Below are 25,214 nucleotides of genomic sequence, written 5' to 3'. Positions count from 1 at the left end.
GAAGCTGTCAGGGGCTGAGGGGGGACAGAACAGAGGAGCTGTGTCCTGGCTGCTGGCAGGCCAGTGATGCCCTAGGACAAGAGGCGCCACAAGGAGGATACGCACAGGGATGGACACATCGCTGTGAAGCCATGGGCAGCAGCACCGCAGCATGGCCTGGGGAAGGGCACGGAAGCTGGTTGTGCAGCTGGAGACAGAGGCTCCAATGGCGATGCCCATGGAGCTGAGCCTGGGCTGGTGGTCCTCGGGAGTAACCACCACTGCTACACAGTGAAACACTATCAACACCCACTGCAACGAGTGTGTCTCCATCTTTATCATCTGCCCCCTTGTCTGGCTCCCCCACCAGCTGCTGCTCCTGCTGGTTGTCACCTGCCCCCTGCAGATCCCCCGCCACGCCCTCCGCTGGGCCGTGACACGGATAGGGGGCACATGCGAGCAGGAGGTTCCCGCCGCCCCCAGGGAAGAGGCTGGTGCCGCAGGCGCTGCCCGGGAGCAGCCCGTGAGGGGACCCCGGCACTCCGCGAGCGCTCGGGCCGGGCGGCCGTGAGGCGCGGCTCCCGCGGCCGCGGGCCGGGGCCATGGGCGGGCTGGGGGCGGGGCTGTCGCCCGGCTCCGAGGCGCCATTGGCTGCGGCCCGTGAGGCGATGTCGGCCCAGGGCGGCGCGGCCGCGGCGCCGCTTCTGACTCCGGCCCCGGCCGCGTCCCGGCGCTGACGGGGCTGGCGACGGCGATGGCGGCGGACGGCGGGTAGGTGCCGGCGCGGGGCGGCGGAGGGGAGCCGCGGGGCAGAGCGGAGGTGGCGGCCGCGGGTAACGGTGCCGGTCTCCGGCAGGGCGGTGCGGCGGCGCGGCGGCCCGTGGAGGACAGCGGCGGCCACGGCTCTGCCCTCCTGGCGGCTGCGCTGCGAAGGCGGCCGGCAGCGCTGGCAATACCTGGACGACGGCGACGACGACGAGGCGGGCGGCGAGCGGAGGGCGCAGACGGCGCTGGAGGAGCACTGTCTGGGCTTGAACACGGTGCGGGCGGGGGCCAGGCCGGGGCCGGTCTGGGGGCAGCCCGGGGGGCAGCCCGGGCTGAGGCGCAGTCTCCCCGCAGGGCCAGGTGCTGCCCCCCTCACCGGCGGCCGACACGGCCCGGGAGGCTGCCCACAAGGGCATGCGGTTCTACGCCGCTCTGCAGGCCGAGGACGGGCACTGGGCGGGCGACTACGGCGGGCCCCTCTTCCTCCTGCCAGGTACGGCTGGCGAGGCGCCTTCCCTGGGTGGGGGGGGATGTGTCGCGTTCGGCCTGAGGTAAGAGCCAGCCTGTCTGACCTTCCAGGCCTCCTCATCACTTGCCACACTGCCAAGATCCAACTGCCGGAGGGGTTTCGGAAAGAGATGGTCCGCTACCTGCGCTCTGTGCAGCTCCCTGATGGAGGCTGGGGCTTGTGAGTAGCAAAGATGCCTCCTTTAGTGATGGCATCTCCCAGGTACAGCACTTGGGCCTGTTCTTCAGTCTGCCCAGGCTTAGGGAGTGGGACTCAGCAACTGTGGTACCTCTGGGTGGTTGAATTGGCTTGTATTGTACTCCAGGTGCCCTTTTTGTTACAGCTGGCTGAAGCATCCAGTCTGGGTGCATCTTTTCTGTGGTGCTATATCTCAAAGTATCATGTGTGCCAGGGTAGTGCAGCACAATGTTTCTCCTTGGGTTGAGTCCCCCCTTTTCCACAATCACCCCTGGCATCCCATTTCACCCTGACAGATAGCCCTGTCCTGTGTTGTGTCTGTCTAGTGCTAAAGGCTGGCTAATGGCTGTTCTGTCTGTGTGTATGTGTGCATGACAGGCATGTGGAAGACAAATCAACAGTGTTTGGCACAGCACTCAACTACGTGGCCCTGAGGATCCTGGGGCTCGGACCAGATGACCCTGACGTTGTGAGGGCCCGTGTCAACCTGCACAGCAAAGGTCAGCTCTACTGTGCCTAGCGCAGCAGCCATGGGGCTGATATGCTAGTGAGAGAGGTCTGGCCAGACCTGAGGGCTTCCTGGAGCATGGGGGGCTGCCAGGTAGCAGAGGAACTGTTGCTCTTGTTTGCCCTTGATAGCACTTGCATTTTCAATGAATGATGGGAAGTGTGTTATGTTTTTGTACCACTGTCTGCTTTCTTTTGTCGGGACACGTGTCCCAGCCTGCGTGGCATGCTCCCGTGAAATGGATGCTGCAAAGTAGAGGCAAGCAGGGAGCTGGTATGGACTCTGAAAGCTGGTATTGCTCTCTGCAGGAGGTGCTGTGGGAATCCCTTCCTGGGGGAAGTTTTGGCTGTCTGTCTTGAATGTTTACAGCTGGGAGGGAATGAACACACTTCTTCCAGAGATGTGGTATGTGTTGCCCTTGATGTGGAAGTAGGGGATTTTGTCAGCCTTGCCACCAGCCTTGACCCAGAGCTGTCCTAGGAGCTGGTGTTTGTTGGGATAACTCCAACTCTGGCCTGGAACTGGAGGTGCTCGGGCTGCTTGTCAGCTGGGAGACCAGCATCAAGGCCAACTGCTGGTGCAGCACTGGGCACTGCACCAAAGGGAGATGCCAGAGCTCAGCCCTGTTAGCTTTACCCAAAAGGTCCATGTACTCCCTACCTGTCACCACTATCTTCTGCTCTTGTGGCCAGTCAGAATTGGGCCATAGCAGGACAAGACTGCCACATGTAAGGCTGCCAGCTCTAACCCTCACTCATACCCCCTTCAGTTGCTCAGAGGACCACTCGGTGTCAGAGAGGAAAAGTGTATGGCATTTTCCCTGGGGAAATCAGGGGCACACAATAACAAAGGCTGGTGGTGCTTTGTCATAAAATGTGCTTGACTGTCAGTCAGGGCCTCTGCCTTCAAAATCACTTGGGCAAGAAAGGGGGCCCTGAACTGACTTCTCCCTTCCTTCCTCTCCAAGCTCAGGATCAGGAGCAGTGGGTGGGCAGTGAGCAGTCGTGTTGGGGAGGACCTGAGCAGGACCAGGCTGTGTGGATATTCCCTTGTTTACTCCTGCAGCTGTACCAGCAGCAGCAGGCCTGGTATAAGAGATAGGGAAAGGCTCACACTGCTCCGAGCATCTTCCTGTCTGCACATCGTCTCTGTGCTGCCCTTGGCCCTCCTTGTTCCTCACAGTAACACCTTTTGTGTTGCACAGGCTGCTTCCTACATGGTTCCCAGCCCACCCATCCAGGCTCTGGTGTCACTGCCGCCAGGTTTACCTCCCCATGAGCTACTGTTACGCCAAACGTCTGTCAGCAGAAGAGGACGAGCTCATCCGCAGCTTGCGGCAGGTGAGGAGCTGACCTGGCCCCGCTGTGCTTCCTCAGCAAGGATAAGTGGCTGCCTGAGCCCCTGCTGTGCCAGCCACATCCTTGTGAGCCAGCCTCTGGCTTACAAAGTGACAGCTTTCATACCCACACAGCCTCTCTGCCTGGGCAGTGGAGCCAGCTTCCAGCAGCGAGCTGCCGCCAGGTGCTTGCTCCCAGCTTGCCTGGCTGATGCCCTTTGTTGCCTTGTGCCAGGAGCTGTATGTGGAAGACTATGGCAGCATAGACTGGCCAGCCCAGAGGAACAACGTGGCTGCCTGTGATGTGTACACCCCACATAGCTGGCTCCTGGGTGCTGCCTATGGTGAGCACGGGGGTGGCAGGGCTCTTGCTGTGGGAACCCATGGTGCTAGAACTGACGCTGCCTTGTACCATGGGGGCTCTTTAGAGTCTACAGGCAGCTGCAGGTGTATGCCCTGGGGCTGGGATGGAGATGTGGATCCTTGGGACTCTCACTCCCTGAGAGGTCCTCAGGGCAGAGCAGTTCCCACGTGTTCCCTCAGCTGGTCATGACATAAGCAGTGGTGCAGCCTGCCACAGCAAGTGAATCTGGCTGCATGGAGTGGGTTTTTCATTGAACATCCCTTCCTTCTGTAGCCATCATGAACGTGTACGAAGCCCACCACAGCACCCATCTGCGTCAGCGAGCCGTCACAGAGCTCTATGACCACATCAAAGCTGATGACAGATTTACCAAGTGCATCAGCATTGGGCCGGTAGGACACTGTCAACCCTTTCAGAATCTTGCCCTTAGCTCTTTAGGGGCAGCTTGTGGCCCTACAGCCTTTTGCAATTGTGGCATGTAACTGTAATCACCAGATCTTGCTCAGGCACAACTCTTGCTGCTCCTGATGCTCAGCTTAATGCTGACAGGGTACAGAGGATGCAGAGGACATGGTGACAGCTGTGGCCCCAGTGAGGAGTACCTCTCCTTGTGGTCCAGGGAAATGACGTGAGGGGAAGCTCTGGAGTCATGGCACCTGCCCCACTAACTTGGCTATGCTGAGTGATGCCACAGATGGAGCTGTGGGGATCAAGCCTGGGCCCACCTCTAGATGCCTTGTACTGGGTGGGAAGGGGGATGTGTCTCTGAGGCTGGAAGAAGCTGTGTCCAGAGCAGTGACAGTGCTGTTCTCGGCAGATTTCCAAGACGATCAACATGCTGGTTCGCTGGTTTGTGGATGGGAAGGACTCCCCAGCTTTTCAAGAGCATGTTTCCAGGATCCCTGACTATCTCTGGTAAGGGCTGAGCGTGGCCACCTGGCACAGCACAGGGCCTGAGTGAGCACATGGTGGCTCCTGACCTGCTTCCTGGCGCTCTGGCTGTGCCTGCGCTGCAGCACTCTGCTCTCTCCTTCCACAGGCTGGGCCTGGACGGCATGAAGATGCAGGTGAAGTGCTGTGGGAGTTGAGCTGTGACTGAGGGATGGTGGCCTGCTGGGGCAGCCCATGGAATGACGGGATAGCTTGTTCACCCTGAGCCTCTCTCTGGTTGTGAGCTGTGGGGGCAGCTCTAGCTCTCCATTCCCTCCATCCCCATGGGTCTTGGGAGAATGGGAGGAGAAAGGCAGACCCCTGATGCTGCATGTGGACTCTGCTGTGCTTTTGCTGTAGCCACCTTGCCTGTCTTGGCTGTGCACAGAGCAGGCTGAAGCAGCTGGCTCGTTTCGCTTGCTGTCCCCAAACTGCTGCATCTGTCCCCTCTGTGCCAGCACATCAGCCATGATGCCAGCTGACATAAAACAGATGCAGGGTGGAGGGAGCTAGTGGGGGTAATGCAGGAGGGATGTGCTGCCCCATAGACCCCACAGCTGGGTCAGGCTGCTGCCAGCACCTGCCCCTCACTATCTATTTTCTGTCTTCCAGGGCACAAACGGATCCCAGCTCTGGGATACTGCCTTTGCCATCCAAGCCTTCTTGGAGGTAACGTGTACTACACGCTGCCTTGGGAAAATGGTCCTTCCTGGTACATCCCCACATGCCAGCAGCTCCTCCTGTGCATCCTCTCAGACCTCTGCTCTGCCAGTTCTGGGCTTGCATTGTACCATGTGACTGAGTCAGGCAAACACATATCTTCTGAGAGCCCCCCTCAGCAGTGCTAGGCAGGGTTCCATTGCTGACAGATGCTTTCGACGCAGGAAGCCACCATGCCAGCTGAGTGGGTCAGATTAGACTTCCCAGATGCTGCAGTCTCTTGGTCAAACCCTGGCCCTTCCCCAAGCTCTGCTTGGCCTCAGAGCATTGCCATTTGGCAGGGACTATGTGCAGGTCTCCTTCTTTCCTGTGCTGGGGCAGAAACAGTTCTAGTGGGCATGCTTTGTGGAGGCTGGTGGGATTGCCCTGTTAAGCCCCATACCTGGTCCTGCAAATATCTCTCTGTGATGCTGGCAACAGTTTTTGGTTCAGTTCTCACTGCTGAGGTTTGTAATGGAAGCTGTAAACAAAGTATGAAAACAAACCTTCAGGAAGGGCTATGTGAAAGACCAGGCACTAATGGCACCTACATCAGCAGGTCAGCAAGGTCCCAGTAGGTCTTTGTCTCGAGGGGTGTGTTTGGGGACCACAATTCCATGCTGACTGTGCCCTTCTGTTTGTAGGCAGAAGCCCAGAAGATGCCTGAATTCACATCCTGCCTCCAAAAAGCCCATGAGTTCCTCCGGTTCACCCAGGTGAGCAGAGGCAGTTGGTGGTCTCTCACACGCTAGCTCTGCAGGCTGGACTGCTTCTCAGAGCCCTGTTGGATGCCTGTTGCCTTCTGAAACAGGCTAGCAAAATTCTAGGGATGGCTTCCTATTTCTGTCCCTTATCACTAGCCACCAAAGATGCTATTAGCAGCTTGCAGAGAACTTTGACCATGCCCAGGGATGTTTGGGTTGGCTTCCTGGGCTAAGAGACTGGAAAACTGAGAGCTTAAGCTTCTTTGTCCTGTCTGATGCCCACACATTTGAGGCATCCTTCTGGGAAACCCAGACTCCTTGGCTAGTGACTCTGTGAGCTCAGCTCCTGGTGGCTGGGCCAGTGGCTCAAGGTTGGGGTCACTGTCACTGGCGTGGTGCCGATGCAGTTGTAGGTCTTGCTTATGGTGCTGCCAATGGGAGCACTGAAAGCAGGTGGCTCCCTGGCAGGAAAGCACCCAAAGAGGAGACTTCAGCAATACTTGCTGAAACCAGGCCAAAATGGGATTTCTCTACAGCACTGCCCACTTTAGAGCAGTGCCTCCTCTTTCCCTGTCTGCCTACCTCAGCAAAAGGAGGTGGTGCCCAGTCCCACGTGGACTGCCATCTGCCGTGGTTTCAGCCCTTGGTCCTGCAGCCAGGCACCTCCAGCTTGCCCTCACTTGTTTCTTGTCTTCTGCAGATCCCAGACAACCCACCTGACTACCAGAAATATTACCGGCACATGAACAAGGTACGATGGCTGCAACTGGTCTCTGAAAGCCACACAAACTGGGCAGACATTCAGGCAGAGGGGATGGGAATGAGGAGCAGCACCTGCCCCCTTACAAGAGCAGAACAAGTCAGGGGAAGGTGCTGAGCCCTCCTGACCCCTTTCCAGGGTGGCTTCCCCTTCAGCACTAGAGACTGTGGCTGGATCGTGGCAGACTGCACGGCAGAGGGGCTGAAGTCAGTTATGCTGCTGCAGGAGAAGTGCCCCTTCCTAACCAAGCATGTTCCCCATGAGCGCCTCTTTGATGCTGTGAATGTGGTAAGTGCTGCAAAAATGGGGGCCAAGGGAAATGTGGGCAGCTAAAACAAGAGAAGTCGAGGCCTGATGAGTTGTTAGATCTGGTATTATTCAGCTAGTACAGGGCTTGTGGCCTGGTATAGCAGCACCATATTTATTGTGATACAGAGCTCCCCATGTGACAGAACGTGGTGGTCTGTGTCAGGCCTGCTCATCAGTGTGGTTTTGGGACTCAGGCTGTCTGCCTACCTGGTGGACTCTGTGGGTCTGATTTTTGTCCTCACTCCTGGCTTGGGGCCAGACTGGGGTAGTGCTGCCTGTGAGTCAGTCACAACCCCTCTCTCTTCTTGTCTGGACAGTTGCTGAGCATGAGGAACTCGGATGGAGGCTTTGCCACATATGAAACCAAGCGAGGAGGCCACTTACTGGAGCTGCTGAACCCCTCCGAAGTGTTTGGTAAGGGGAATGTGGGGCTGGTCATCCTGCTGCAAATGGACATGGTGGAGTGGCCTGGCTGTGCCCAGTGGACACAGGGAGTGTGCCCTGGGTCTGACAGGCTGGCAGTGCCTGGCTTGGCCGGACAGTCATGCTGATGCTCTTCCCTTGCTGTCAGGTGACATCATGATCGACTACACCTACGTGGAGTGCACGTCGGCTGTGATGCAGGCACTGAGACACTTCCATGACAAGTTCCCCGAGCACAGAGCCCCAGAGATCAGGTGAGGCAATGAGAGTTGTGTAGGGGCAAAGATAGGCTGCCACAGCTTCTGTTGGCACAGGGCACCCCCTGTGGCATGGCTCTTGGTATATGCACAGCTGGGATGCTGCTGACTACTCCCAACCAGAGCCCTCCCTAAGAGGCAGAGCACGGGCTGGGCCAAACTGGTGATCCGCCTGCCTCTTGACTTGCAGCCAATTTTAGGCTGGGTTCCCTGCTTGTGTGCTGGCCTGAGGCAGAAATGCATCCAACTAGTGCAGTTTGACTCAGATCCTGAACAATGTGGCTACCTGTCTGCAGGGTTTTGCCTCCTGAGCTCTCTAATAATGGGACCCATCACTCAGAGGGACTGATGGGTGCGCCTGATGAAGCAGCCACTGATTTTGAGCTGCCTCTGAAGCAGATGTCTTTTTCTTGGCCAGAGGGACTCTGCAGAAGGGCCTGGACTTCTGTCGCAAGACACAGCGAGCTGATGGCTCATGGGAAGGGTAAGCAGTGCTCCTGGTGCCGTTTTCCCCTGGCTTTCCCATGAAAGGTAGCAAGGTGATGGCAAGTGTTCCTAGTTGGGTGGATCTCTGGGAAGGGCAAGCAGGGGACAATCTTCCTCCAGCTCCTCTGCTTTGTACTCTTTTGCTCTCCCTCCATCCCAGGCAGAGCAGGTACCTCATGGGTCGCACAAGACCCAGACAAGCCCTGGGGCTGGGGCGGCTCCAGCTCTGCTGGCGCCAGAGTGAGCCCTGACACGTGGGTGAGCGCCTGGTTGTGCCCCAGGGGAAGGCAGGCTGCAGCTCTGCCTGGCTCTGCTCCTGCTGCCAGGCTCTGCCTGCCTCTACCTGGGGCCTTGCACACCTGACAGGACCACTGTCCCCTTCCTCCTAGGAGCTGGGGCGTTTGTTTCACCTACGGCACCTGGTTTGGTCTGGAGGCATTCGCCTGCATGCAGCACACATACCACAACGGGTGAGAAGGGGCTTCAGCCTGCTTCCCCTGCCCCTACCTACCTCTCGGGCTGGGACAAGACTCTGGCAGGGCTGGGTGGATGCCCTGGCTGCATGTGGGGTCTTCTGTCCCAGGTACTGCTCCTCCCAAGCCCTGTGCCTGCAATACGATCAGGGCACACAAGCTCTTAGGGCCGCCCCAGCCACGGGCAGGGCTGAGCACGACTCTGTTTGCGACTGGGAAGCATGGGCGTGCAAACGCTCCCTGTCTCCAGCCCTGTCTGATTCTCTGCCCCATCTTTGCAGGGCTGCATGCCGAGAGGTGGCCCGGGCCTGCCAGTTCCTTCTCTCCAAGCAGATGGAAGATGGTGGGTGGGGAGAGGACTTTGAGTCCTGCGAGCAGCGCACGTACGTGCAGAGTGCCACGTCGCAGATCCACAACACGTGTTGGGCCCTGCTGGGGCTCATGGCCGCCAGGTAGGAGCAGCCCTCACCTCCATGGGCACCGCGGGGCTCGAGCGCTCAGGGAGATGGAAAATGCAGTCTGGGCTGTGCATCAGGGCTGGTACAGGCCCTGGGCCTGGCTGGTGTGGGCCACGCACCCAGCCGTGTTGGTCACAAGCCTCCTGCGATGAGAGACTGGCCTGCACTGTTCTCCACAGGCCAGCGAGGCTCACTGCCAGGCAGGGAGGGTGGAAAGTGAGACCAGTGCAAAGCAAAGGTCTGGATCACAACTGCAGGCCTCCAGCCTGGGAAGATATTTCTGTATTCATAATGTCTGGTGCCCTGGGGTTGTGAGGAGCCTTCCCAAAGTGCTGTGGCAGGCTCAGGGCAGCCTGGAGGTGGCTGAGTTCCCTAAGCACGTTGGTGGGGGTTCGTGGATGGTTTGGATAAGTGTGCTCAAAATCTCCCTTGTGCTTGGCAGGTACCCTGACATTGACGTGCTGGAAAGGGGCATCAAAGTGTTGATAGATAAGCAGCTGCCCAACGGGGACTGGCCTCAGGTACATCTTTGCTCTGGGCTTTCCAGGGGCACTCCGGTGTTGCAGATGCCGTGGGCATTGTGCAGCCATTGCCGTGGTGTGCTTTCCTTTACCTGGAAGGGAAGCTTTTGGTGCGGGACAGACAGTGAGCACAGCACCACATGCCAGACACACTGTGGTCCCGTTACCCATACCCTCCTGCTCTCTGTCTGTCTCTCAGGAGAATATTGCTGGGGTGTTCAACAAGTCATGTGCCATCAGTTACACTGCCTACCGCAACGTCTTCCCTGTCTGGACGCTGGGCCGCTTCTACCGGCTGCATCCCAGCAGCTCCCTGGCGGGGATGGCCTCCTCCTCCGCCCAGGAGGCCTCCTCTGCCTGGGCCCGGGCCACTGCAGGGGCTGTGGCCTCTGACCTGTCCTAGAAGTCAGCTGCTGCCTGGGGCCAGGGGCTGTTTGCTGCACAGAGCATCTTAGTGCTGATCCTGACATGATGGCTGCCCCCGCTGCCAGGGGGGAGTGCTGCTGTGCTGCTTCCGAGCCTCTGCTTCCTGATTAACCTCTTCTGAAAACCCACCTTTGGAGGTTTTTTCCCAGCTCTATCCTCCTTCACGGGATGGAGAGTGAAGTGCCTTTTCATAGCAATTTTCTGATCTGAGAAAGCTGGTGAGCTGTTTGGCACACTCATCTCAGCAGCCTCCCGTCCTGGGTACAGCAAGGCTGCCTGTCTCTTCCTTCATGCTGTCCCGGTTGGCTCTCTGGGGCGAGTGTGGGATTTGGGGCCTCCCTGTGCCCAGCATTGTGATGAGGGCACTGCACAATCCCTGCTGAGCTGGCCTCTGTGCCATGGGTGCCAGCGCCTGCCTTGGATGTGCCATCTGCCCTGGAGCCGGTGCTGGCAGGGTCAGGGCACCCATCCTCCCCCAGACAGAGGGGAAAGAGGAGCACTTCCTTCAATGCTTCTCCCATTCCATCCCCTGGCATCTGGCTTCCAGAGCCTCAGAGGTGAAAACCACAGCAGCATTCCCACTTGGAAAGAGGAGAGACTGATGCAGAAAGCGCTGAGGGGGTGAGCATCAGGGCACGGCTGCGGGGCTGCCCCTTCCCCCAGCGCCGCCAGTGCCTTGCTCCTGGCCCCGTGCACTGGGGCAGCCACACGTGGTTGTCAGAGCTGGGAGTCACGTTGACTGACAGGTTAATAAAGTGCTAATGGCAGTGTGAGTGGAATTACTTGTGTGTTGGTCGCCTCAGGCTCTGCCCCAGTGGGTGTCCCAAGGGACGAGGCTGGGCACAGGGCACTAGGCCCTCTTTTCCCCTCACCCTTGTTTTTGTCACTTCCTTGTACCTGGCTTATTCTTCTGCCCTGCTCCACATCCCGCTTTCCACCTTGCTCTCCTGGTCTGGCCTCCTGCCTGTCACTGTGTTTTTCTGTGCCAATTCTGATGGCTCTCCCTTTGCTCTCTTTTTTCTCTCTCTCTCTGCCTCTGTCCCGCTTCCTCACTCTTTTTGCTCTTCCTCTGTCTGCATTCTGCAGCCTGTCTCCGTTTTGTCCTTCTCTATCTCTGTGCCAGTATCCTCCTTGTTTCTCAGTTCTGCAGATGAGGAGGAAGAGGAACCTGGTGATGGCAGCAACATCTCACTCCACGAGCGACCAACCAAGTGTCTGTTCCCCACTGGACCCACGATTGAGCGAGGCTCTGTGAATGAGTGCTGAGGCGTGCCAGGGCCTCCTGCCAGAGCTGCCAACACCAGATCACCAGATCAGAGAGCTACCCTGGCCATGTTCTCTCCTTGGTCCCTGGCCCACTCTGCTCCAGGGGGCCTCCCAGCAGACCCTGTAGCCTGGGCAAGGTGGGCATGGACAGTGTAGAGCGTGAGAGCATGCATGCAAGGCAGATGCCAAATCTTTCAGCCTTTGTTCAAGGCCTCATAGCGCACCTGAGCAGCGCCAGCAGAAAGCCAGCTCCTGCACGCCGCCTGGCACAACAGCCGCGGCCCCGCGGCGCCTGGGGCAGCACCCCCGGCACAGCAAAGCGGCACGCGGGGAAAACCCACACGGGTACCTGGCAGCCCTGCGACGAGAAACCGCCGCTCCAGCCCAGCCCAGCCCCGCCGAACACCAGGGCAGATCACAGGTCCCGGCCTTCCCGGCCGACGACTGCGGTCGTGCCGGAACACAATCGCCTCCGGCACATCCGCCGGCCCGTGCGCCGAGTGCTGGAGGCTTCAGCCCAGCCAGCCGCGGCCCGCAGCGTTCCGGCCGCTCTAACCTACGGGGATACCGTCGTCTCCCCCGCTCTCCATCCCACAGAAGAGCCGGAACTGTGCCGAGCCCAGAGCTCAGTCCCTGGGACTCCCAAACATGCTCCGCTGCCACCGGCCCGGCCCCGGCCCCGCTGCGACCCCGCCGGCACGCAGCCCCGCGGCTCCCCCGGCACGGTCCCGACCCAGCGCGGTCCCACCGCACACGCTCCGGCAGTCCCGGACACCTTTTCCTTAGGAATTCCGCCGCTCGCCCGTTCCCGGTACGTGCACAGTCTGACCGGGCTGGCTCCGCAGCGCTGCTGCAGCCCCTCGGCACGCTCCGCCCTGACCCAGACCCCTCCAGTCGGCCCCCACGGCCCTCAGCAACCGGGGGCAGCCCCCTCTTCCAGCATCATCACGGGGGGATGCCCCTGCTTGTGCACAGCCTGTGCTTGAGCACGCACCTCCTCCAGCCCCCACTTGCCTTCTCCGTGGTTCCAGCCACACTCTCCCTCCTGGTCAGTGATGCTCGGTGGCGGAGGCTCCGTGATATCTGACTGCCTGCGGCACAGGCCCATCGGGCAGGCCCCTCTGGGAGCTGCGCAGCCTGACACCCACGGCTGTAGCTCTTGGGGATCACAGGACCACTGCCAGCTCCGCTGGAGACAGCTGGGGCTACCTAGGTAACCTCGGTATGCTCCAGCTCCTGAGGGCAGCTTGCTGAAGGCAAAGGGAGAGCCCAAAGGAAACAAAAGTAGTGTTAAAGGGACAAGAGAACAAATGGAGAGCTGTGCTGAGCAATGAAAGAAAAAACAACAAATAAAGACACCAGGCGAAACTGAGGACTCTGAGGACACAGAAAGGTAAGGAAGGTGGCCTGGGGCACAGTGAAAGCAAGGCAATGACTCTGGAGCACACAAAGGGAGAACGCTAAACACGCAGGCTGGAAGACAAACCCATGGCCCAGGGGCACGCAGAGGCCTCAGAAGGGGGGAAGGGGGACAACCCCAAAGGCAAACTGAAGGCTTCAGAGAGCAAGTGCAGGGCTTTGGGGAACACTAGAAGGCATGCTGCAGGGATCAACGTGGCCTATGAGAAGCTAAGTGCAGCCACACACTGTCCCTGTAGAAAGCCCATCTCTCAGCACAGATAGCTAGGGCTCAGCTCCAGGCACGCTGAGGACATCTCAGGTTGACACAGGCAAACTCGGGACTAGCTTGCAAAGTCACACAGGAGCCCTGGCTACCCCACAGTGATAGGATATGCCATCAAGAGCCCCAAACATTTATGGTAATGCAAAGGAAATCTCCCACAACTATGTCAACAGCACTGGGGTTCTCTGGAAACCCCAAAAGAGTGAGACACCTAGGCACCAGCCCTGACTCCTTCAGACCCAATGGATAACCTCCCACTCAGAAACTGTCGTCAGGCACTTTCTAGCAAGTCTAAAGGGACTGCAGGTACCACAACCAAGAGGGAAAAGAATAAAGCACTTGTTTATTATTTAATGCACAGTAAAAAACCCTACCTGGGAGTAAGTTTACCTTGGGTGACAGTGCTAGTATATCCCCTCTCTTGTAACACCTTGAGTCATTACTGGACCAGCATTCATTAGTCTGGTGGGAAGGGGTTGACTCTTGCTGCTGCCCTTGAACTAGCAAGTCCCTAAAGCAGCTGCCAGCCTCTCTCTGCTTCTTCCTTCAGAGACGGGATTCAGATCTTATGTTTGAGAGGAAAATCCTGCTCTGACATGACTCTGCTTCTGCTTCACCCTTAAGGATAGAGCCCACCAAGAAACTTTCAGACTTGTTAGGTCGCCTGCCATCTCAGCAGTCTAACTGCAGAGGATGCACTTCCACCCTGTCAAACTGAGACCTCCAATCTGAAGTAACAAGTTGCCGATAATCTCAGCCAGCTAATTGTAACAAGTTACATGTCCTTGTCTCCATCATAAAGTGAAACAGCAGGTTCAAGTGAACAGCCTTTTGTTTGGCAGTAGAAGTGATGCGTGGCATTATTCTGTTCTAAGAACATTCTATAAGAGCTCAAAAGACTTAAGTTGTCAGTGGAGCCTCTGCACAGGCAGGAACTGCACCAAATGCAGTGTCCTGATCAGAGATCCTTCTGGCAACACAACTTCGGGTTCACAGTATCTGAAGGACATGATCTTATCTATACCATCTTCTTCCTTCTAGTATTAGCTTCAACAAGTAGAATTTTAATCAACACATTGCATAGTCCGAGTGCCTTTCTTACAGGGAGCACAAGGAAAGCTCTGTCCTCTGCACAGCAGTTTCAAACCCTTGTCTAAGGATCGTGTCAGGATTTAGACTTTTCCATTTAACAGCATGTCATCAGCCCTGAATCCCAAAGTGGTAAACTCTAAACCTTGGTACCCAAGTGATTACTGGGAACTTGAAGTTTACGGATGAGGTTAGATTTTAAATCCTGTGCCCTGACCAGTAAACAAGTAAACTGCAAACCCTGACTGGTAAATAGTGAGTCCCACAAAATAAGGTAATAAACCACAGCTCTCCAGTGAGAAACCCTCAAGAACAATCTCCAAACAATAATCTGTATGTGAAAAATAGAGAATTTTCTGTTTTTAACAGAGTTTAAAGCACATATGAGTAAAATCCATTTACAGATCCAAAGCTACAGCACGAATTCAGAACTGAGGCATGGCCAACACCTCCTGCATGCTCCTGGGCCTCCTTTCCCACCAGATCTGTCTGCATTCTGAATCCTTGACTGCACAGGGGTCTTTGTTCTCTCCCTGATCCCCTGGTGCTCTGCAACAGTTTTATACAGATACTGTATATAACATTAAACAATAGTGACAGACACCACAACAGAGCACTTCAAACAAATTGCGTCTTCACCATGCCAAATTGTGTCGGCACTAGAAGCTTACTGCCTCACTTTTCTCTGGACTCCTCTAGCAACATTAGGTGGCTCAGTATAAGTTATTTTTGTACACATCAGGACGTTCAAACTGCTGTACTTTTCAGGGTAGCCATTAACTTGGACACACTGTTATGTGCACATGCAGTGGATCATTAAACACACAAAGAGAAAATTTCCATAAACTCTGAAAGCAGCAAGATAAGGACAGACCTGCTACCAGGAAACACATTTTCATTTTAGTTAGTTATTTATTTAGAATGGTAGGGTTGGAAGGGACCTTTAGAGATCACCTAGTCCAACCCCTCTACCAAAGCAGGTCCACCTAGATCAGGTCGCAGGTGGGTTTTGAAGACCTCCAAGGAAGGAGCCTCCACACCCTCCCTGGGCAGCCTGTGCCAGGGCTCCCTCACCTGAACAGTGAAATAGGTTTTTCTTATGTTTCAATGGAACTTTTTGTGTTCCAGCTTCATCCCATTACCCCTTGTCTTGTTGCTAGATACCATAGAAAAAAAGAGATGGCCCAACCTCCTGACACCCACCCCTTAGATACTTACAAATATTAATGAGATCCCCCCTCAGTCTCCTCCAGACTAAACAGCCTCAGTTCCTGCAGCCTTTCCTCACAACAAAGGTGCTCCAGTCCCCTGATCATCTTGCATTTATTTGTTTTATTTGTTTGGAAAAGGTGCTCACAAGTGTTAGTTCATTGTTTTGAATGGCTTCCTGAAAGGGAATAAACTAGTAAAAAACTCATATGCTAACAATGCTTTGAAGAGTTAAGTTGTGGAGAACTGAACAGAGGAATTCAACTTGGGAACAATTAATACTTAGCCAATACAAAAAAATCACTACAAATAGAACATCAGAAAAATGACTTTAAAATGTCCCTTTTCTCCTCCCTTGATTCAAAGCTTCTTATTACAACCACAAGGTTTAATAGTCCCGAGTCTATTTGCAAGTGTATTCCTATGTCATGGTTTAAGCCCAGTTGTGAACAAAGCACCACACAGTCGCTTGCTGTAGGATGGCAGAGGCCCCAGCGAGATGGAGAGGGAAAAGATAACCAAGGGCCTTGTGGATTGAGACAAGGACAGGAAGGGCTCACTGCCAGTTATGGCTCCAGGAAAAACAGACTTGATTACTCAACTTAGAGAGGAAAATAAGAACTATTATTCTACTACCAACTAGAAACAGAGCAGACAGACAGCAAAAACAGTGCAAGATGATGAGAAAAATACAATCAGCACTTCCTTTGTCCCTCTCTTCTTCCCAGTCTCAGCTCCCTGCTCCTGATATCTCTACCCCTTCCACCTCAGCAGCACAGGGGGACAGGGAACTGGGGTTGCGGTCAGTCCCTGACAGATGATCTTCCTTCTTCTCGGGGAAGAGAACTCCTCACATTCTTCCCCTGCTCCAACACAGCATCCCTCCCATGGGATACAGTCCTTAACAAATCTCTCCAGTGTGAATCCTTCCCAAGGGCTGCAGCTCCTCACAAACTCCTCCTGCACAGATCTCCACGGCAGCACAAATCCAGGCACCTTCTGCTCCAACGCTGCATTGCCACAGAGTCACAGCTGCCTCCAGGCACAGTCACTCCTGACTTGGGGTTCTCCACAAATTGCCAATAAATCTCAGCTTCACCATTACCATTCACTGGTTGCAGGGAAACAGCTGCCATCTCTCCACAGGATGCAGGGATGTCTCTGCTCCAGCACAAGTCTCCACACGGTCACTTCTCTCTCCTCCAACTCCTTCCACCACTTCCCAGAACAACTGTTGTCTTCCAGCTTCTTCTTAAAAAGTGGGAGGCACTCAACTGGCTCAGCCCCAGAGGTGAGTCTGACTCAGAGCCAGGGAAAGTTTTGAACAGCTTGTTACAGAAGCCCACGGGTGGCCCAATACAGCTCATTCCCCATTACCAGAAAAGGCTCCACATCAACCCATAACATCCTAGAAGGTCCATAAATGGCTGGCAGGGCAGAATCAAGATTAAAGGAATATTAAATGTTTAAATACTTGTATGTTATTACTTATGTGAATTTTGAAGCAGTAACATTTATACATGTTAGTCAAATTGACACAACACATGATGACAAAAACTCTAACTAAAAACCTTACTGCCCTTCTGAATAAGGCAGGAGACAGAAAATGACCTTTAGGTTTCAGCAGAAATCAAGCTTTCCTTTCATAAAATAACAAGACCAGCTTACTTTACCTCCAGCCTTGGCCCCTAGCCTTTCTGACTCTCATCTATTACTATCAAGAGGTGTTTGGCTTTCCTACCTGCAACAATATGTGTATTTGTAATTTGCTTACAGAAACTCTTAATCATGAAACAAGGAACCCCTGCTACTAATACAGGCTGGGGGATGAAGGGATTGACAGCAGTCCAACAGAGAATGACTTGGGGATACTAGTGGATAAAAGCTGGACACGAGTCCAGCCAACAGTATGGCCTTGCAGCTCAGAAAGCCAATCATATCCTGGTGTGCATCCAAAGCAGGTTGAGGGAGGTGATTCCGCCCTTCTACTCTACTCTGGTGACACCCCCATGCAGGCTGCCTCCAGCTCTGGAGTCCTCAGCACAGGAAGGACATGGAGCTGTTGGAGTGGGTCCAGAGGAGGCCACAGAAATTATCAGAGGGCTGCAACACCTCTGCTGTGAAGACAGGCTGAGAGAGTTGGGGTTGTCCAGACTGCAGAAGAGAAGGCCCCACGGACACCTTGCTGAAGCCTTCCAGTACCTAAAGAGGGCTTATCAAATGAAGACAGACTTTTTAGTAGGGCCTGTAGCAATAGGAAAAGGATTGATGGTTTTAAACTTTTAGTTTAAACTAAAAGGTCAGATTCTGACTAGACACATGGAAGAAATGTTTTACAACAAGGATGGTGGAACATTGGAATAGGCTGCCCACTCAGGTGGTAGATGTCCCATCTCTGAAAACATTCACAAGCCAAATGTGACTGATCTGGCTCCTGATCTGGTTGAAGATGTTCCTGCACATTTTGGGGGAATAGTAGGGGGAGGGGTTCGACTAGATGACCTTTAAAGGTCCATTCCAACCCAAACTATTACTGTAACTGACAGCAGCCCAGTCAAGAGCCCCCAGAATGATGCTGGTAGCATCTTTTCAACAGGCATCACCCAAGTTCTTTAGCATTCAAAAACCAGAAATTATTTTTGTCCTTCCCCAGCCATACAACAGATTTGTCAGGGGAAACAGGATGAAAATTTATTGCCTGTACACAAACTTTAAAAAGAATATTTCCATAGGATACCTTGGTACAGTGGTGTTCTGTATCACTGTTAGGCCTTCCATATACCACAGCACTACCAAAGCTTCTCATCCCAGACCAGGACTCTATACAAAGCTGTTACCTCTTCAAGAGCTGTCCCCTTCATAGACTACTATCTGCAAAATATAGTAAAACAGATCTCAGTGACAAAGAAATTAAAGAAAAAAGCCAACATTTTACTTCCTTTCTCCATTTTATAGGATTAAAATTCACAGCTTTCAGCTGGAGACCAAGACTCCAAATACATTTTTTCTCCACGGAAACCGGACTTAGAGTTATTTAACATTATCTGTGTATAGTAAACACAAGTGTATATAGTTCACCACACAGCAACTCTGCCTAAAACAGAACTAGTTATCAGTTTATCCATCACAAATATTTAAATCATCTAGCAGAAGGAATTCAGAGAAATCCAAGGTAAATTCTTCAGTGCTACAGATGAAATCCATATCCTGCAATGACAGCAGCACTATTTTCACTGTATAACAGTTCAGGTGGCAGAGAGACCCCTTGCAATCATTGTTTTGTTTCACTCTCTTCTCCAGTTTTTGTTCTTCACACTGCACTTAGAAACCTAGGCAAGGCTCATATTCTCATCTTTCAGAAAGCATCTGAGATGCTTTCAGTCAACTTTCCATCATGATTCCAAATACACATAGCCAGGTCTGTTCCATATCCTCACTGCAGCCAGAAGGCAGACTCCTGTTTAAAGACAACCTTTCCGATCCAAGTTTCTCCTGCTGGACTTCTTTCAGGTGCTGAAAAGAACTGTATAAAGCCAAGTGTTTCAAGAGGCACTGAACAATTTTGACTCTCTCAGATGCACCCAGGTGGTGCACACAAATGTGCAGACATTTACACAGTGCCTCACAGAGGCTCTTCTGGCTGCTGCCAACTGACAGCAGGACTGAACCATGACGAGCAGTGTCAGAAAACAGAAGCTATAAACTTCTAGACATTGTCATGCTCTTTATGTTATACTCCAAAGACACGCATTCCAGCATTTGCCTCCAGGTACTCTGAAACAGAAAACGGGACACTTCTCTACTCCTTGTGAGTTCACAGAGGAATTGGGAAGGAGGAAAAAACCCACACACACAGCAGGAGGGTGGACATGGGAAACAGCGGGGTGGGATTGGGGGGAACATGGAGAGACATCAAAAAAGCTCAGACAAACCCAAAACCCAAAGGCCTTAGTCTCAGATTACAAAGGAACCCAAACTGCGTAACTTGACATGATAATCTTCATGCTTAAGACACTTTCATAGTGTCAAGGTCCCTTAAGCATTACCAACGTAGGTATTTCCCGCTGGTTTTGTTTCTAACCGTAAGGTGGCAGCATCGGGACAGCAGGATCTGACGCCTATCAGCGTCACCCCCGAGAAACCCGCACAGCACAGTTACACGGGTACGACTCGAGCTGCTCTCCCTGAAGTTGAGAAGTTACAAGAAATCTGCAAAGCCTGCACAAAAGCGAGCAATCAGGAGCGCAGCAACCAGGACAGGCAAACAGGGCCTGGCAAAGCAGTTGGCACAGGCAGGGAACAATCCCACAGCCCACACAGAGAGCCACAAGTCAGAGAAGTGCCCCTGCCTCAAGCTAACAAGCTAGTGGGCATTCGCCCGAGGGCTAAAACAAGGCTCAGATGGACAACACCCTGGTGAAGATCGATGCATCCACCCAGACAGAGCTGGTCAGCAAGGATGCTTCAGTCCAGGTGGAGTGCAGGGGGTGTTTAGGATGTTTAGGAACATCTGCTGCTGAGGTAAGGATGTGCCTTCAAGGTCAAGAGATACAGCATCAGGTGAAAGAGCTGCAGGAAACCGTTTACAGTAGACTCTGTAGTATTAGAGGAGCAGAGGTTGAGATTCACAGATGGTTCCACAACCAGGTGCAAGCCTCCAGTGAAACTGAAATGCCTTGGGCCCTGGTAACAAAAAAAAACCCAAAACAGGGCTCCCCTTCATAACTCTCCTTCCAGTGTACCAATTCCAAATAAGTATGAGCCATTAACAACAGGGGACATAGATGTGCAAGGTCCAGAAGGGGAAATCCCAGCAGACAATTCAACACCAGCTGCTCCACCAGCCACAGATAACGGGCACTGTACAAAGAACTCATCCTGAATGTCATCACTAAACATATGAAGGAAAAGATGGTTATTAAGGGGAGTCAACATGGATTCACCAAGGGGAAATCCTGTTTGACCAACCTGATAGCCTTCTATGAGGGCATAACCACCTGGCTAGATGAGGGGAGAGCAGCAGATGTCATCTACCTTGACATCAGCAAGGCTTTTGACACTGTCTCCCATAATATCCTCATCAGAAAGCTCAGGCAGTGTGGCTTGGATGAGTGGACAGTGAGGTGGATCGAGAGCTGGCTGAATGACAGAGCCCAGAGGGTGGTGATCAATGGCACAGAATTGAGTTGGAGGCCTGTGGCCAGTGGAGTTCCACAGGGATCGGTTCTGGGGCCAGTTTTGTTCAACATCTTCATCAACAACCTGGATGAGGGGACAGAGTGTACCCTCAGCAAGTTGGCTGATGACACCAAACTGGGAGGACTGGCTGATTCCCCAGAAGGCTGTGCTGCCATTCAGCGGGATCTCAACCGGCTTGAGAGTTGGGCAGAGAGGAACCTCATGAGGTTCAACAAGGACAAGTGCAGAGTCCTGCATCTGGGAAGGAACAACCCCAAGCACCAGTACAGGCTGGGGATTGGCCTGCTGGAGAGCAGCTCTGCAGAGAGACACCTGGGAGTCCTGGTTGATAATAAACTAACCATGAGCCAGCAATGTGCCCTCATGGCCAAGAAGGCCAATGGCATCCTGGGATGCATCAAGAAGAGTGTGGCCAGCAGGTCGAGGGAGATTCTGCTCCCTCTCTCCTCTGCCCTGCTGAGGCCTCATCTGGAGTCCTGTGTCCAGTTCTGGGCTCCTCAGCTCAAGAGGGACAGGGAAGTGCTGGAGAGAGTCCAGCACAGGGCCACCAAGATGATCAGGGGACTGGAGCATCTTCCTTATGAGAAAAGGCTGCAGGAACTGGGGCTGTTTAGTCTGGAGAAGAGGAGACTGAGGGGGGAATCTCACTAATATTTATAAATATTTAAATAGTGGATGTCAGGAGGTTGGGATATCTCTTTTTTCTAGTGCATCTACCAACAGGACAAGGGGTAATGGGATGAAGCTGGAACACAAAAAGTTCCATTTAAACATAAGAAAAAAATATACATTCTTGTGCAACCTGATCTAGGTGAATCTGCTTGAGCAGGGAGGTTGGACTAGATCTCTAAAGTTCCCTTCCAACCCTACCATTCTGTGATTCTGTGATTTACAATTAAAAAAAGAAAAGAACAAAAAGGCACAGTGGAGTTTAATACAGGAATCACAGAAAAGCCAACACGTGTTAAAATGCATGTGGATTGGGGTAACACAAACAAACCTTTGCATTTTCCCAAGTAAAGCATAGAACACCATTCATCAAAACACAGTAACAGTTCAACGTCCTTGCAGCAACAACAAATTCTAGACATCTACTACATTGGGATGTGGTTTCACAGAGGGAGTTAAGCTTCTCTGTTCTTAAATAAAGTATTGGTGCTACTAGAAAAGTAAAGATGTTTTCTAGTGACAGGAAAAAATATTTCAAGACATCATATCAGCAATTGTGCTTTATTGCCTGTTAAGAAAGGCTAAGAACCAACCCAAGATAATTACTCTGACGAGGGGGAGGGACAACATCTCTCGAAAAGGGGAAGTAATGCTGAAATACAGAAAATAGACACGGTGACAAACTGTCATATTAAAACACAATACAGCAGGCCAGAAATACGGTGTGGGGAAAACAACTTGCAGACAGCTGACTTGACTCTTCTCTAAGACATATCACGGACTGTGAGACAATCAGGGAGTTTGTAAGGCCAACTGATGGTCAAAATATAAGGAGGGCATCGAAAGTGATTTTTGCACTCATTTTGTTTCAGACAAACTTGAAAAAGATCCTGTGCTAAAAATCTCCATTACAGGAGTTGTGTTACAGAATATTTTAACTGAGGCATCTGTAGGATAGATTACAGAAGAGATTAAGCCATCAAAATGAATCAAATCAAGTCACTACACCATATGGTATCCCTTCAAATGCTCGACCTAAGGATGAAATAACAAGCATAATAGCTGTGGTGTTCTACCTCTGTACCAGGGGACTAGATGGCACCATACACAACATGAATTTTTATAAAGGTTTTAGAAAGCTTCAGGCCTATAAATCCTATGTTAATTCCAGGCATGCTAGTAGAAGCATACTAGTAGAAGCTAGCTAGCAGAATTCGTGGGTACATGAATAAGTAGTGCAAGTAAGACATCAGCTTAGTTTTTGTAAAGGAAATCCCAGCCCAACAAATTCTTTAGAAATATTTGGAATAATCAATGAGCATGTGACATGAGACATTCACCCTACATATCTGGACTTTCAGAAACTGTCCAGGCCCTCACCAAAGGCTCTTTAGCTATGTTGTATGGGAGAAACGGAACAGTTCTCCTCCTGTGAAGCAATTCATTAAAAGGGTGAAAGAACTGGAATAAATGTTCTGTTCATAGTTGGGCAAAAATTGCCCAGAGACTCCTGTAGAGATCTATATTTACTGAGGATTTGAAAAAGTCTGGTGCATAGTGAGACAACACAGATATCTAACAATAACCTTCTTCTGCAGAGTTGCTGCAGGGGCTAACAGTACTGTGGGAACAGATAGTAAAGCTGCAGAGAGCGACTCGGACCCTATTCAACAATCCACAAAACAATCTTTCAGGTTGTCTGAGCCACCTTTTCTCCTGGCTAATAGCCCCAGATCCCTCAGCCATTCCTCATGTGAGATGTGTTCCAAATCCTTTACCAGCTTGGTAGCCCACCTCTGGATCCTCTCCAGCACCTCAATGTCCTTCTTGTAGAGAGAAGCCCAAAACTGGACACAGTATTTGAGGTGCAGCATGACAGAGAATTTGAGAATGTCACATGCTAGAACGCACCACGCAGCTCAGTGACTCAGTAGACAGCTAGGCACATCCACATAGATAACCTGAGGGCTACCCACAGCTGCACAGCCAAGGGAGTGCAGCAATTAGGAAAAACACCTTCTAGACATTGATTATGGAACATGTTTTCAAGAGCTTCTAAAGCCATCTATAACTAAACTTGTGGAGTGAAGAACAGTCACCAGCAGATAAGAAGTAATAGTTTGCTTAAAAGTTTTAACTGTATCTTTCCAAGAGGCTGAAGGCTTCCACCACCTTTTAAAGGTCAAATCCACTTCTGTTGCCCCGTCCCTCCAACTCTGATGTTCACAAGTCTATTTGTGATCAACGGTTTTATTGTTACAGGGGAAGTCCACTATCACAGCAGCTGGGATAACAGAAGCCAGGTCATTCTACCCAGGTCAGCCTTACAGAGGACACTGGATAGCAGAATTTTTGGCCATGGACATTTTTACTGGTAGTTCCATTGTGTATCATCATTTGTGTTTGGAGATACAAGAAAACAGTATGAAAAGCTCACAAAAGATAAGCCTACATGCTTATTTTTAAAAAAAAGTTGAAGTATGCTTTACTAATGCTTTTTGTAGTTAAGGGAGTGAAATGTGCATGTTGAAAATACTTCCGTGTAACCATCCATCATTTTCATTACAACAGTGTCAAACAGCGATCAGGCATTGAAGCCTGCTAAGTGCTAGACACTGTTGAAGCATTGGCCTCTGTTATTTGAGGAGAGAGTTTCATTAATTAAGTCAAGACCATAAATCATTACAGGCTATCAGTCAAGGTTGGATTTTTAAAAACAAAGGCATTTTGATTTTAGCAGAACACGTACTATTTAAGAAGGCCTTCTTGTTTAGCTAGAGCTCATGTTTCACCCCAGCCTCAATTCTCTTTAAAGCATGCAGCCTTTCTTCTAGGTCTAACTAGTACTCATTAGGGCTACACTCAGATAATGTACACAGGTAGAAACATGGAATGTTCTTCAGCTCAAGAATCTCACAGCCAAGTCCTCTTCATAAATATATTACCTGCACTCATAACTCTTGAGAATTCTACAGCCTACTGGGCCACAAATAGAAACATTTTGTAAGGAACCAGCCACTTATACCAAAAAATGAAGAAAAAAAAATCCTTTGACCTAGTTAATAGTTTGCTTAAAAGGGGCCAAAGCCATTGTTCAAGAGGCTTCAACCACTCCACCCAGCTTCAGCCAAAACCAACAATGGTGAGAGTGCACTTGAGGACAGTTCTACGGGCATCTACTGCAGCTCAGGCCATTTTCAGTCCCCAGATACCAGTTTAGAGTCTAGGAATTTACTTTGCTTGGGGTTACTTGACATCTTGTTCAGACGCACAAAACAAGTCCCTGCATTACAGATGTGCATCAGTCAAAGCCCCAGAGGAAAGAAAGAACCACGATCACGTACTTCTCCACTCCAAAGTCTACGTTCCTTGTTAAGTCTTAACTCTTCAGTCTGTGAGGGCCCATGACCTTCTTGGTAAGGGCAACTCGCTGTCACAATGTAAACAGCTGTAAACAGTTGCATTTCATCAGTTTTAAACGGATTCTCCAGTAGCATTTCCAGAACGTGTCAGAACACAAATGCAACGGGCACCACTGCGTATCACGGCGGATATCGGGCCCTTTAAATATCTCCAACCTAATTTTCACATTTCTAACGGGAAAGAAAAACAAAGAATCTGTTTTATCTACTGCATTTAAAGCACAAAACAGCCGCCTGGGCAACGACACACTTGAAGAGTGGCTCATGGAAAGGCTCTGCAGAGGGAAACCCTAGGTGGACACGGGCACCGGCCGTTTCCGTACTCCCCCGGTCAAGCTGCATCCTACCTATTCCGGAGGCGCGCAGAGAGCGGCTCGGCCCCTATTAAACAATCCGCAACAGCGGGCAGCGGCGAGGAAACGCCAGCGGCCTGCGTGGCCTCCGGCAGGCCCGGGCAGCGCGGGCACGCAGGCGGCAGCGCGCAGGGGCCCGGGGCCGCCGCTCGGCCCCGCACGGAGCTCAGCCCTCCCCGCCCGGGGCCGCCGCGGGGCTCGCCAACAGGCCCCACAGTG

General features: G+C 52.3%; 1 protein-coding gene and 1 long non-coding RNA gene across 3 annotated transcripts; one reads left to right on the top strand and one right to left on the bottom strand.

Moving 5' to 3' along the window:
* The first annotated feature begins 709 nt into the window (after positions 1-709).
* On the top strand, positions 710-10,869 carry LSS (lanosterol synthase). Its single transcript, XM_062002764.1, has 22 exons — positions 710-750; positions 836-1,019; positions 1,099-1,237; positions 1,324-1,432; positions 1,829-1,950; positions 2,267-2,363; positions 3,163-3,298; positions 3,530-3,638; positions 3,932-4,050; positions 4,476-4,573; positions 4,698-4,725; positions 5,201-5,257; positions 5,932-6,003; positions 6,692-6,742; positions 6,890-7,039; positions 7,378-7,474; positions 7,632-7,737; positions 8,159-8,224; positions 8,616-8,696; positions 8,981-9,151; positions 9,600-9,678; positions 9,878-10,869. The coding sequence occupies exons 1-22, from the start codon at positions 734-736 to the stop codon at positions 10,079-10,081; spliced, it is 2,292 nt and encodes a 763-aa protein (XP_061858748.1). The 5' UTR covers positions 710-733; the 3' UTR covers positions 10,082-10,869.
* A 4,556-nt stretch (positions 10,870-15,425) lies between these two features.
* On the bottom strand, positions 15,426-25,214 carry LOC133626065 (uncharacterized). 2 transcript variants are annotated; one of them, XR_009819275.1, is made up of 3 exons: positions 24,990-25,214; positions 18,090-18,223; positions 15,426-17,564 (listed from the first exon to the last, which is right to left on the bottom strand). It is a non-coding gene; the product is annotated as an uncharacterized LOC133626065 (long non-coding RNA). The 2 variants fall into 2 exon arrangements; XR_009819276.1 differs by having other exon boundaries at positions 15,426-16,779.

Source organism: Colius striatus, chromosome 9 (assembly GCF_028858725.1).
Source record: "Colius striatus isolate bColStr4 chromosome 9, bColStr4.1.hap1, whole genome shotgun sequence".
NCBI classification, from domain to species: Eukaryota; Metazoa; Chordata; class Aves; order Coliiformes; family Coliidae; genus Colius; species Colius striatus.
The sequence above is the reverse complement of the archived record's forward strand: the minus strand, read 5'-3'. Positions and strand labels throughout refer to the sequence as shown.